Source organism: Sinocyclocheilus grahami, unplaced genomic scaffold, assembly GCF_001515645.1.
Source record: "Sinocyclocheilus grahami isolate Dianchi unplaced genomic scaffold, SAMN03320097.WGS_v1.1 scaffold117.1, whole genome shotgun sequence".
In the NCBI taxonomy this organism is placed as follows: domain Eukaryota; kingdom Metazoa; phylum Chordata; class Actinopteri; order Cypriniformes; family Cyprinidae; genus Sinocyclocheilus; species Sinocyclocheilus grahami.
In genome coordinates this window covers 1,374,009-1,386,344 of record NW_015505296.1, presented here as the reverse complement: position 1 = coordinate 1,386,344, position 12,336 = coordinate 1,374,009, and the positions used below count along the sequence as shown (strand labels likewise).

General features: G+C 37.8%; 1 protein-coding gene across 1 annotated transcript in view; it reads right to left on the bottom strand.

Annotated features, from left to right (window-relative positions):
* Window positions 1–8,914, bottom strand: part of LOC107589588 (uncharacterized protein C7orf72) — a 12,524-nt gene extending 3,610 nt beyond the window's left edge. Inside the window, exons 1-8 of the mRNA XM_016278070.1 lie at window positions 8,383–8,914; window positions 8,205–8,260; window positions 2,761–2,831; window positions 2,148–2,286; window positions 1,309–1,376; window positions 1,107–1,148; window positions 856–963; window positions 668–769 (exon numbers count right to left, since the gene is read on the bottom strand). Coding sequence (XP_016133556.1) covers window positions 668–769; window positions 856–963; window positions 1,107–1,148; window positions 1,309–1,376; window positions 2,148–2,286; window positions 2,761–2,831; window positions 8,205–8,260; window positions 8,383–8,914 — 1,118 coding nt within the window. The remainder of the gene's footprint in view (window positions 1–667; window positions 770–855; window positions 964–1,106; window positions 1,149–1,308; window positions 1,377–2,147; window positions 2,287–2,760; window positions 2,832–8,204; window positions 8,261–8,382) is intronic.
* Between the last annotated feature and the right edge of the window lie 3,422 nt (window positions 8,915–12,336).

Here is a 12,336-nt window from a genome sequence, read left to right as displayed (position 1 = left end):
ATAATATAATATAATATAATATAATATAATATAATATAATATAATATAATATAATATAATATAATATAATATAATATAATATAATATAATATAATATAATATAATATAATATAATATAATATAATATAATATAATATAATATAATATAATATAATATAATATAATATAATATAATATAATATAATATAATATAATATAATATAATTATTAAATGTGTAAGTAGGGCTTAAAGGTTGAATCTTATGAAAATATGTCCAGGTTCTCAAAAAAAATTACTTTTTTTTTCATAATTTTTTTTCTTATTGTGACAACATTTAAATGCAAATTAAGCACATTTCCCCTGCAAATTCCCTAATTACCATATCACAAGCATTGTATTATTGACTTTTTATAATTGGTGATTGTCATTAGGTTCTATATATATATATATTTATTTATTTATTTTTTTTAACATTTTTTTATTTACATTATGGTTCATGAGAGAACAGTGATTGTCAATATAATCATGTTACAAAGCAAAATATATATCCATCCATTTCCCAAATCACAGAGATGCTGGAATCAATGCCAGTGTCTCAGGCCGTAGGCAGGGAAATGTCCTGGAGGGATGGCCAGTCCATAGCAGACAAAGCAAAATATCTTAATCTGAACTGCTGAAATTACTTACCCTGCTGTTTGTGGAGTATATGGTAAAGAAGGCAGACTGACACCTGAGGTCTGTGGTCTGTCAAACCGGGCTTTTCCAGTGTAACCAGGAATAGTAGTTCGGCTACAGAGAAAACAAAACACTTTCCTTATAACAAGTTCTGTAGAATGGTTTTGATGTATATACAGATACACAGAACAGAGTCATACTAGCTGGCAGGGGTGTGAGGAGGTATTGTGGTGCGCAGAACAGTCAGAGGGATGAAGTCCTCTCCTGGGACGTCCACACTATCCATGTTCTCAGAGCCCACCGTACCGCTGTACAGTACAGCGAGATCACAAAAATCATTCAAAGCCTTAATGAAAGCAACTGATTTGATTTGAATTTATAATGTATACAGGTGTGTTTAGGAATGTTCAGTACTTTACTAGAGATCTCTAAGATCTCTGCATCTGCTTACCAGTATAAAGGTATATGGCCTGATTTTGGACATGGACTGGTGCTGTTAATTGAAAACATAATAGAAAACATATTTGAAACAACACAATTTTTAATACACAATCTGATATACATTTGTAAATATGCACTAAAAGCTTAGACTCTTAGAATGAATAAATCTAAAATAAAATTGTAAAAAATAAATGGTTATTTGAATCACATACAAGCTGATGGGTTTCCTTGCATTAAATGTGGCACGTAACTGGTGTTTGTTCCAATGGGATCCAATGGCCTGAAAGCAAGGAAATCTCTCTTAAAGAAATAGTTCATTCAAAAATTCTGAAATTGTACTCACCTTCAGGCCATCCAAAGCAACAGATTTGGAGAAATGTAGCATTACATTACTTGCTCACCAATGGATCCTCTGAAGTGAATGGGTGCCGTCAGAATGCGAGTTCAAACAGCAGATATAAACATCATAATAATCCACAAGTGATCCACACGATTCCAGTCTATCAATTAGGATCTTGTGAAGCGAAAAAGCTGTGTTAACAAACAAATCCATAACCAAAAATCAATCACAATACACCAACATATTTGTTAAGAACTATTTTCACTTGTATTTCTCTCCTGATTCAGACAAAAGGCATATTTTCACTGGAAAAAGCAATATTATGGATTATGGACTTGTATTTTAGCTGAAAGCAACAGTTTGCAGTTAAACACATTGGTTTCTTACAAACACACAGCTTTTCTCTTCACAAGACATGAATTGATGGCCTGGAGTCGTGTGGATTACTTGTGGATTATTGTAATGTTTTTTATCAGCTGTTTGGACTCTCATACTTTCAGCACCCATTCACTGCAGAGGATCCATTGATGAGCAAGTGATGTAATGCTACATTTCTCAAAATCTGTTCCCATGAAGAAACTAAAATATTGACATCTTGGATGGCCTTAGGGTGACAAAATCGTCAGCAATTTTACATTTTTGGGTGAACTATTCCTTTAATGTCTCAGATCTTCACTGGAAGTAACCTCACATCCAGTGCAGCAGACTCACCTGCCACAGCTCAGGCCTGCTGTGGTATCGCTTCAACACAAAACGTTGACTCACAGGGTCAGCCATTTTCTCCAGAGTAGTCGTGGGCGGTTTGAGGCGAGGAGGTAACTTGAAGTCCCAGTCTACATCCTCATAAGCTCTATACCAGAGCATATTACAATCACATGTATCACATAAATACATGTATAAGGGATATAAACACTCAGCTGGCACGTTGGCTTTTGGGTGTTTAACAAATAAATAAATACATGGACATGAAATATTGATTTCAGTTGAAATTATAGTAAGAAAGATAAGTGACCAGGCTGTTAATTGAATTTTTGTTTTGTTTTGTTTGAGCACATAACCATTGCACCAGCATAGGTGTCACTATGGCTCTAGCAATGACAAGGTCAAGGGTTTGATTCCCAGGGAACACATATATTGATAAAATGCATACCCTGAAGTACACCTTGAATGCACTATAAGTTTTGGATAAAAGTGCCTGTCAAATGTATAAAGAGACAAATGGTAAAAAGAGAAATCTTTTGAAAAGTTGGTCAAGTTGAGAGAGTCTTGGAAAATAAAATGTGGTAGTTGTGCTGTTAAGAGTTTTCAGAGCAACTAATCAGACCTTTGGGCTGCAGAGGTGTAGATGTATTGTCGAGCTGCTGGGCTATCAGAAAGAACAGATGGTTCTGCACCCTATAAAGGGATAGTACAAAGACACAGTGTAAAGATGGCAATAATTTAGCAAATGTCCCATATAAAAGAGTGACAAAATAGGGAAACATAAAATATGTTAAGTTCTTTCTTTCTTTCAATTCTTTCTTTCTTCCAATGAACACAAAAGGGGGGAATTTGAAGAATATACTAGTTTTAGCTCTTTTGACAACGAGCGTGCACTGGATCCTTTATGTTTTAAAAAAATATGCAAAAGCACCATAAAAGTAAGCTATTACTTACAAGTAGGCGATGACCCTATGCATGTGCGTTATGCCACATGTGAAGCCATAACAAAAAGTTTGGATTGAGAAACAGACATATGTATATTTGGCATGCCGTCCGAGGGAAGACTCCAAGCTCGGAATTTGGCCCAAACTCAGAGTACTCCCCAATCCTTGACTGGGATAGGAACCAGGCGTTGGAGTGGCGGAGGGATACTGCAAAACTGTCTCGGAACAGAGGTGAGGGACGGCTATAAACACAGGGTGAGCGTGATTTGACCAAGTACAACATGTTCCTGGATCAACATCCTTGTTGATCCTGGAACAACATTCCTATCAACCAATCAGAACTGAGGGATAACTTTTCAGGAAATATCTGTTTTAGGCTTACAATCAGGATTAGGTGCTTGTACACCCTTGCTAATCAGCTATCATTTCACACTGGTTTTAGGAATAAATTATGGGTAGGGTTAGGTTTAGGGGTAGGGATTGGGTTAAGTCTGTATTTTTGGACAGTTATGTTGATCCAGGATCAACAAAAGATGTTGATCCAGGAACATGTCTTACTTGGCAAAGTCAGGCGACCATAAACACAGGCCTCTTTCCATGCTGATTGGTTGAATTACCCATACGTGCTCCTCCCAAACCTTGTTAAATAACCTTCATGTAAACAGGGTCATTGGGTCACTGAGTTAAACTTAAGAGACAGATCAGTTCAATTCATAAACAAATTATTCAGATAGATTATTCAGATTTAGCTTATCAAAAACATCCAAGTCAAATGAACGATCCACTCAGAAATTGAGCATGGCTACTTCCCTCATAGATGCGCCAAGAAGTCAGAAGTTAACGAATGAATAACAAGGTCTGCTCCTTGCACAAAACTAGTGTAGATTCTCAGAATATAGAAACACAAATTGTATAAACAATGTTTGATACCTTTGTGGTGCTTTTGTTTTTGAAGATTTGAAGATTAAAAGCTCCATCCACATTCATAGTACCTGCATACATAAAAGCAACCAGTCCAATTCTTCTCCTTTTCTCCTTTTATGCTCCAAGGAAGACAGAAAAGTCATGTGTTTGGAGCAACACAAGTAAATGATGACAGAATGTTAATTTTTGAGTGAACTATTTCTTTAAAGCTCATTTCATATGAATATTTAATGTTTAATGCCGTAAAATCAGTAGGCTACTATCAGTTTTATAATGGCAAATAGGCACATCGCTGCTTGATTATTTGTATCGTAATAAATTAGCCACCGTTTCAACTTCTGAGGTAGGCCTACATTACCATACTCCCAATGAATTTAGGTCGGAATTCCTCTTTTTTTTCGGAGTCACTCTCATTGTGCTCCTTATGCACGCTGCTGTTCACACTGTGAGCTGTTAACTGAGGAAGTCTGGAGGTAAAAGGCCCAACGCTGTGGCTGCGGTAGCGTATAGATGAGTGCCGTTGATCTGCGTGAGTTTGACGCAGAAGATCCTCGGGGCGCAGAATCGAGCGGACAGTCGCATCCCTCCAGCCTTCAGATCCCACAACCACCGCCGGAGGAGGAGGAGGAGGAGGAGGAGGAGCGCACTGCCCTGGCCGCTTCATGATCACGGTACTCAGCTACTTTAATTCACCATCAGTGGAAAAATCCGAATAACTGCAAAGTGTTTGGGTTTAAAAGTGTCGGTTGTCTCCAACGCAATAACTGTTCCTCGGGACGCGCACAGAGCTGTGATTGGGTAACGCGAGACACACGAATGAACGAGTGTCAATGCAGCAGATCGTTCAGCTCCACTCACACGTTTAACGGCCATCAGCATCATAAAGTTTTTCATATTTGTATTTTTTTTTCAAATGTATGTACATTTATAACACTATTCTTTGTATTATATTACCATTGCATCAAATTACAAAAAAAAAAAACTAGTTTACGCTAATGCAGCGTCTATGGGAGGGATGGTAAATTTGACATCGTTCTCTCTTCTGACTGCCGTTATCAGTCTCTCAGTTTTTTTCCCTTTTATTGAAAGTCATGAAAACACTATCGTGGAGTTTTTCCAAGGGCCCCCTAAAATGCTTTTCATATATGAGATGCTCATTAAGTGCTGACACGTGAACGGTTGCTGTTTACTGTGTTTATTACCACTACAACCGTCCAACCTGCTTTTTGTGTACCCTGCTTGAAGGAGATGAAAATATGTTTATTATATGTTTATAATTGTTTTAAATGCCGCTTACTCATTTATGAGAAGGAACCAAGTAGAGGACACAGACGCAGTTACTTTTTTGGTTGATGTAATCCTTAGGTGTGTAATGGTAAATTTGACATCGTTCTCTCTTCTGACTGCCGTTATCAGTCTCTCAGTTTTTTTCCCTTTTATTGAAAGTCATGAAAACACTATCGTGGAGTTTTTCCAAGGGCCCCCTAAAATGCTTTTCATATATGAGATGCTCATTAAGTGCTGACACGTGAACGGTTGCTGTTTACTGTGTTTATTACCACTACAACCGTCCAACCTGCTTTTTGTGTACCCTGCTTGAAGGAGATGAAAATATGTTTATTATATGTTTATAATTGTTTTAAATGCCGCTTACTCATTTATGAGAAGGAACCACATTGGGCGTAGTGAGGGGAGCAGGATCATCAGCAAAGGACCTCGAGACGGGAATCGAACTCGGGTCGCTGTGGGTGCAGACAGGGGCGGACTTACTCATTAGGCAAAGGTAGGCGACCGCCTTGGGCCCTCAAAAGCCAAGGGCCCCCTAAAATGCTTTTCATATATGAGATGCGCATTAAGTGCTGACACGTGAACGGTTGCTGTTTACTGTGTTTATTACCACTACAACCGTCCAACCTGCTTTTTGTGTACCCTGCTTGAAGGAGATGAAAATATGTTTATTATATGTTTATAATTGTTTTAAATGCCGCTTACTCATTTATGAGAAAGTATAGAGGACGCATAGAGGACGCAGTTACTTTTTTGGTTGATGTAATCCTTAGGTGTGTAAATGTACAATTGCCTTTTCATTATTTTTTCAGTTTTATTTAAATTTGTAGTTAAAATAAATAAAAATAAATGTATTTTGAAGTTTAGTATTAGACAGCCTTTGCACACAGGGTTACGCTGGTAACTCATCAGTGGACTTTCCTCGTCAATGTAGGCTATATTTTTTCACACTTTTCTCGTTCTATATTTCTGACGTTCCAAAAGCGCCTCCTACTGGCAGAGAGTGAATGTTCATTTTCAATAATCCAGTCTGTAATTTTTGTTCAGACCAATGTGAAAATCCACCCACATAACCCTGTTTTAAATTAATATAATAATTTATACTTCTGGCTCACCCCTGGTTTAAACGCTCAATTGTGAGGTTTATCATTTTATAATTTATTTTGTTTTTGTGAAAACCTGTATCTCAACTGTAAATCAGTTGCTATTTCGTGGTCTACAACATGAAAGAAAGCCATTATAACATGTACATGGAAAATGTAGAAACATTGGACACAACTATGGGGCACCATTGTGGAGCAGCAAGCATCACAACAAAAAAGGGACTTCAAGGTTGATCTATAGGAAAATGTGTGCAAATGTATAGGGCCCCATTCTTATATTTTGCCTGGGGCCCCCGATTCACTAAATCCGCCCCTGGGTGCAGATGCGCTATATGTCGAGTCGACACACTAACCACGAGGCACAAAATCACTTTCACAGACTTTTAAATGAACTGTTCCCTCCTGGTGGAATGACCTGCCCAACTCAATCCGAGCAGCTGAATCCTTAGCCATCTTCAAGAATCGACTAAAACACATCTCTTCCATCTTTATTTGACCCTCTAACTCTAGCACTCTCTATTCATTTACTAACTGCTTGTTTTCTTAAAAAATAATCACACTAGCTTCTCTATTCTTTTTGTATTCTATCTATTTCTTTTCTTTTTTCTTGTTATACAATTAACAAAAACAAAAAAGGCCTCTAGCACTAGCTTGCTCTATTCTTTTTCTATTCTATCTGTTTTCTTGTTATTTATTATATAATTTTAAAAAACCTTGCTACGTGTACTGCGTTAAGCTAACTGAGACTTGTTATAGAGCTTACGTATCATTGCTCTTTTGTTGATTTTGATTGCTTCCATTGTCCTCATTTGTAAGTCGCTTTAGATAAAAGCGTCTGCTAAATGACTAAATTTAAATGTAAATGTAAAAGTGCTAAAGCTTCACACAAACAGCATAAAGGAGTATTATTACAGTAGCAGGGATGAATAATTGAGCATGTCTTTGACTGACCACATTCATTTCATGGTTGTCCTGAGAGGGGTGTTCACTCTGTGCACTTGTCCAACCTGATAACAAAGTAGATGAAATTTGTTAATAAATATGTAAGAGTCTAATACTGTTAAATTGCTTTTTGTTACACACTGCTGCAGTCAGCCTAAACTTGTATAACAAAAAAGATTGCAGTTACCGCCGAGGTTTGCCTTCAATGCTGCCTCTGATTTCATCCTGGAGTTCCACCTCTTGTGCTCAGACATGTCATATATCAGAGCTGAAGGTCTGGTTGGAGGAGTCTGAGGCCTGTCTCGCACTCCTGCCGGAACCCACAGATCGGATGCAGTGTAAACCTTATCGATGAATAGGGTTCTGCGTTTTGCCTCCAGATACACCTTTGCCCCTAAAAACATAAAAAATAACGCAAGTTTTGGACTACAATCAGCATACCAAAAATATTCTAGTCTTCGGTGTTTTGGTCTCTATGGTCTGTATGTTCACTGAAGCAAAATGTATCTAGAGTCTGCATCAGTAGACAAATATTAGTAGATGGTTGTCTTGATAAAAATGCAACATTCATCTTTGCACTGGTTTATAAAAACAGCTATGTCATTAACATGGCTGTGTGTGCTTGCACTCTTGATGAGAATGCCCTTGCATATCTGGGTGTCACAACATGGTACTGATGACTGTGATAAGCGCTGATAGCTTCGTTAACATAAACACCCAACAAACATGCAGGAAGCTGTATGGACTGGAAACGGCGGGTTAAAAATAGTCCAATTAGAGTTATAGTGCTAAAGCTTCACACAAACAGCATAAAGGAGTATTATTACAGTAGCAGGGATGAATAATTGAGCATGTCTTTGACTGACCACATTCATTTCATGGTTGTCCTGAGAGGGGTGTTCACTCTGTGCACTTGTCCAACCTGATAACAAAGTAGATGAAATTTGTTAATAAATATGTAAGAGTCTAATACTGTTAAATTGCTTTTTGTTACACACTGCTGCAGTCAGCCTAAACTTGTATAACAAAAAAGATTGCAGTTACCGCCGAGGTTTGCCTTCAATGCTGCCTCTGATTTCATCCTGGAGTTCCACCTCTTGTGCTCAGACATGTCATATATCAGAGCTGAAGGTCTGGTTGGAGGAGTCTGAGGCCTGTCTCGCACTCCTGCCGGAACCCACAGATCGGATGCAGTGTAAACCTTATCGATGAATAGGGTTCTGCGTTTTGCCTCCAGATACACCTTTGCCCCTGCACTCAGTTGACTGGAGCACGGATCTATTAGAGACACATTGCAACGCAGTAGTGCCAGAGGAGCTCTTTCATCAGGCAGCTGGGCTCCACAATTGAATTTGGAGAACGCATGTCTGTCTGTCTCAACCATGCTCTCAAAGTCATACCTTCCCTCTGGACCCTTCCCACAGGGGAGATTCATACGTCTGCACAGCCACCTGCTCACTTCATCTGAACTCACACAGGGCGCCTTGAGAAGTCTTACACGATAAGGTTCTCGTTCCTCCTCCATTAATGATTTATAAAAGCAAACAATTAACCAATAAATAGAAAATATTTCCATAAACGCTGAATCTCTCTTCTAGATGTGGTGGGGAATGTGGGATTATGCAGATGGAAGCCACAGGTGTAATCATCAGCGTCCGCTGTTGCCAGGAGACTGTGTCATTAGTTTGTCATTAGATTGCCTCCTGTGTCACTGTAGTCAGCGGGAGGTCAAATTACTGGCATGTGTCTGTAAATTGACACTGAGACTCCGAGCAAAGCTAAAACTCATTATTGAGTAGAATTACATGGAGTTCTAGTTTTTAATTTAATTTGAACAGTAAATGTGAATTAGTAGAAGTAATGATGATTGGTAGATTTGTGTGCTACTGCATATAGGATGTGTAAAATAACAAACAGCAATATCATGTAATGGTCACTAGGTAGAGCCCTAGACCAGACAATTTGAGCTATGACGGTGCTTCACACTGTGAAGGTGGTTCTTAAATAAAGTTGAATATCATTACTACACCCTAAGCATAACCCTATCACTTACAAGACACCTTTGGCAGTTTTACATGTGAAATCTATCTATACACACATACATACATACACTTTCACTATAGAAATGTAGACCAAGTGAATGTTTATAATTTTTTGTATGTACTGTCAGCAGTTAGGAATCATAAGGTATGCAGAAGCAACACAGTGAGAGAAAGGTGCTTTATTTTGAGCCTTGTCGCTGTTATTAAAAATCAAAAGCTCTAAAGCATGATTTAAATGAATTTCTTATGGTAAATCAAACAAATATGTTACATTTTAATATGCACACTGCTTACAAATTGTAATACAACATTTCGGTCATGCGACCTTCATCAGGCATTGTTTAAACATGAATTAAATTAGCATTGTGTGGGATTCATAATTTTTGTTTGATCTTTTGCTTTTATTTTTCCTACGTACCTGCTTATATGATTTATCAGGAGTAATATTAAAATAAAAACATTAAAAATAACGCAAGTTTTGGACTACAATCAGCATACCAAAAATATTCTAGTCTTCGGTGTTTTGGTCTCTATGGTCTGTATGTTCACTGAAGCAAAATGTATCTAGAGTCTGCATCAGTAGACAAATATTAGTAGATGGTTGTCTTGATAAAAATGCAACATTTATCTTTGCACTGGTTTATAAAAACAGCTATGTCATTAACATGGCTGTGTGTGCTTGCACTCTTGATGAGAATGCCCTTGCATATCTGGATGTCACAACATGGTTCTGATGACTGTGATAAGCGCTGATAGCTTCGTTAACATAAACACCCAACAAACATGCAGGAAGCTGTATGGACTGGAAACGGCGGGTTAAAAATAGTCCAATTAGAGTTATTTATTGTTGCTCTGCATGTATAATACCCACACCCTCCCATTCAATTATGTCGAAAAATATCTCAGTTCCGGTTCAAGAGAGAGAGAGAGGAAAATCCCAAAACAGTAAGTCAGCACAGTTTTCAGTGGAGGTTCAAATTCAGACTCTCCCTTTAATAATTTACACGCTTGCTTTGTTTCAAAAGAAATGAAAGTTGGATACTCTATCTCAGGCTTTATGTTCTTTACTGCAGAAAACAGACCGCAGGTCCTGCTCGACTCGATGTAACCTTAAATATAAAGCTTCAAGGATGAATATGAATCATTTTCCTTTACAAGCTTTCTTAAAAAAAAAAGGCAAAAAGCATAGCAGTTTTTATGACTTGCACTGGTCCACATTTGAAATGCTCCAGGAACCACAAAGGAAAATCACATGTGACACAATCAAAGACTTTCCAGCTAACCAGTGACCAGTAAAACTAGAAACTCATGCTCACCAATGCGAAAATATACAACGAGATGGTGCTCATTAAGATGCGCAAACCGATCAAAAGGTTTATGATGGTTAATTGAATTAATCAAGGTCATTTGACAGTCATTTAACAGTCATTCATGTTATTTATGCTTCAATTTGCATTTTCGTTCAGTAATGCACAGACTGTGTGTTTGAAGACACACAAACAACCGCAGTGGTGTTTGCAGAGACATAAACAAATTCCTCTGTAAACAATTAAGAATTAATGCTTCACTCTAGGCCTAGAAATGCCATAGAGTGCTGCTCACTTCTATAAATGATTGTACTCCTGAATGAACTCCATCCAAACCCCGACCTGCAATTTGTGTTTTTTATCTTCCTGGGTCTGTGTTCACACTAATTGGCCATATTATCCCTGACAAAAACAGTGTGATGACATTTTTGCAACACCATTGGTAAAAGACTCCTTTAGGCATTTGGATAAACCAGTGTTACATGATCCGTGAGAGCGGCGCCACGGGTGAAATGAGAATTCACCAGGAGTGTGCAGTATAGATGCTCCCTTCACATTGCCAAATAATATGTTGAAGACATGTGACAAGCTTTGTGTTAACGTCAGCGTGGCTATTCCGTTTAATTAATGCTCGATCCTTAATTTATTTGTTCTCGTGCTCTCTTTCGCTTGAGGTTCATTCAGTGAGGGAGCTCTTAATGAATTAGAACATCTTTGGTGCTTGGAGATGAAAGTATTTTTGGCAGGGATATGGGTATTTTTAGTCCAAGAAATAATTTTCTTCAGAGAGAGAGAGAGGGAAAGGGGAGAGAAAGACAGAGTGAGAGAGCTGAAATCTGGTTATTAGTCTGCTTGTCTGCTCCCTCCTTCCCTTCGCAGGCCCTGACATTATTTAAATAGCCGCACACCCATCCCATGGTGCCCAGCCGTGCACCAGAGTGGCTAATTTGGGTAAGCCTCATTCATCTAGAAAAAAAATTATGCAACTGTATATTTAAGAAGATGACAATAGAGGGTAAAAGAAAGGGATGAAAAAGGAGAGAGAGATAGTGTGAGAAGCTGCTGTGGAGTTTGTTAGTCAAGCCAACATACTGTCAATGTATAAACCTGAGTTATGGTTTCTTCAAAATGTTAATTGGTTTTAGAGCTTGCAAGCCCCATCCACCTCTTGGCACAGACCTTCAGCCTGTTTTGACTGAATTCACTTTATTCCACTGTTGTCTGAAATACTTGATTCTCATTCATCAGTTATGCTACTGAGAGTCAAATATGAACCCTTTTCACAAACTGTGATGATGCGTTTCCACAGTCTTAACATTTAACATCGTAAATTAAATCTTTTTATATATTTTTTTATAACACTATACTTTATGATACTACCTTGGCATTGAATTACAGACAACTGGTTAATGCTGCTGCTAATATAATGGCTGAGGGCAAATTTGGTACTTTTTTTTCTTTTGCTTTTGGGGCAAATGGGAACACTAAAATCATACATGTTGTAATTTAATTTCATCACTATAGAAGTTTACTTAACTATAATGACTTTTGCTTCTGAGAACCCCGGAAATGTGAAAAAGGTCCATTTGAGTATGACTGCTAAGTTTATTCAGCTGTGCTATTAATATACTTCTTTTAAACTATAAGAG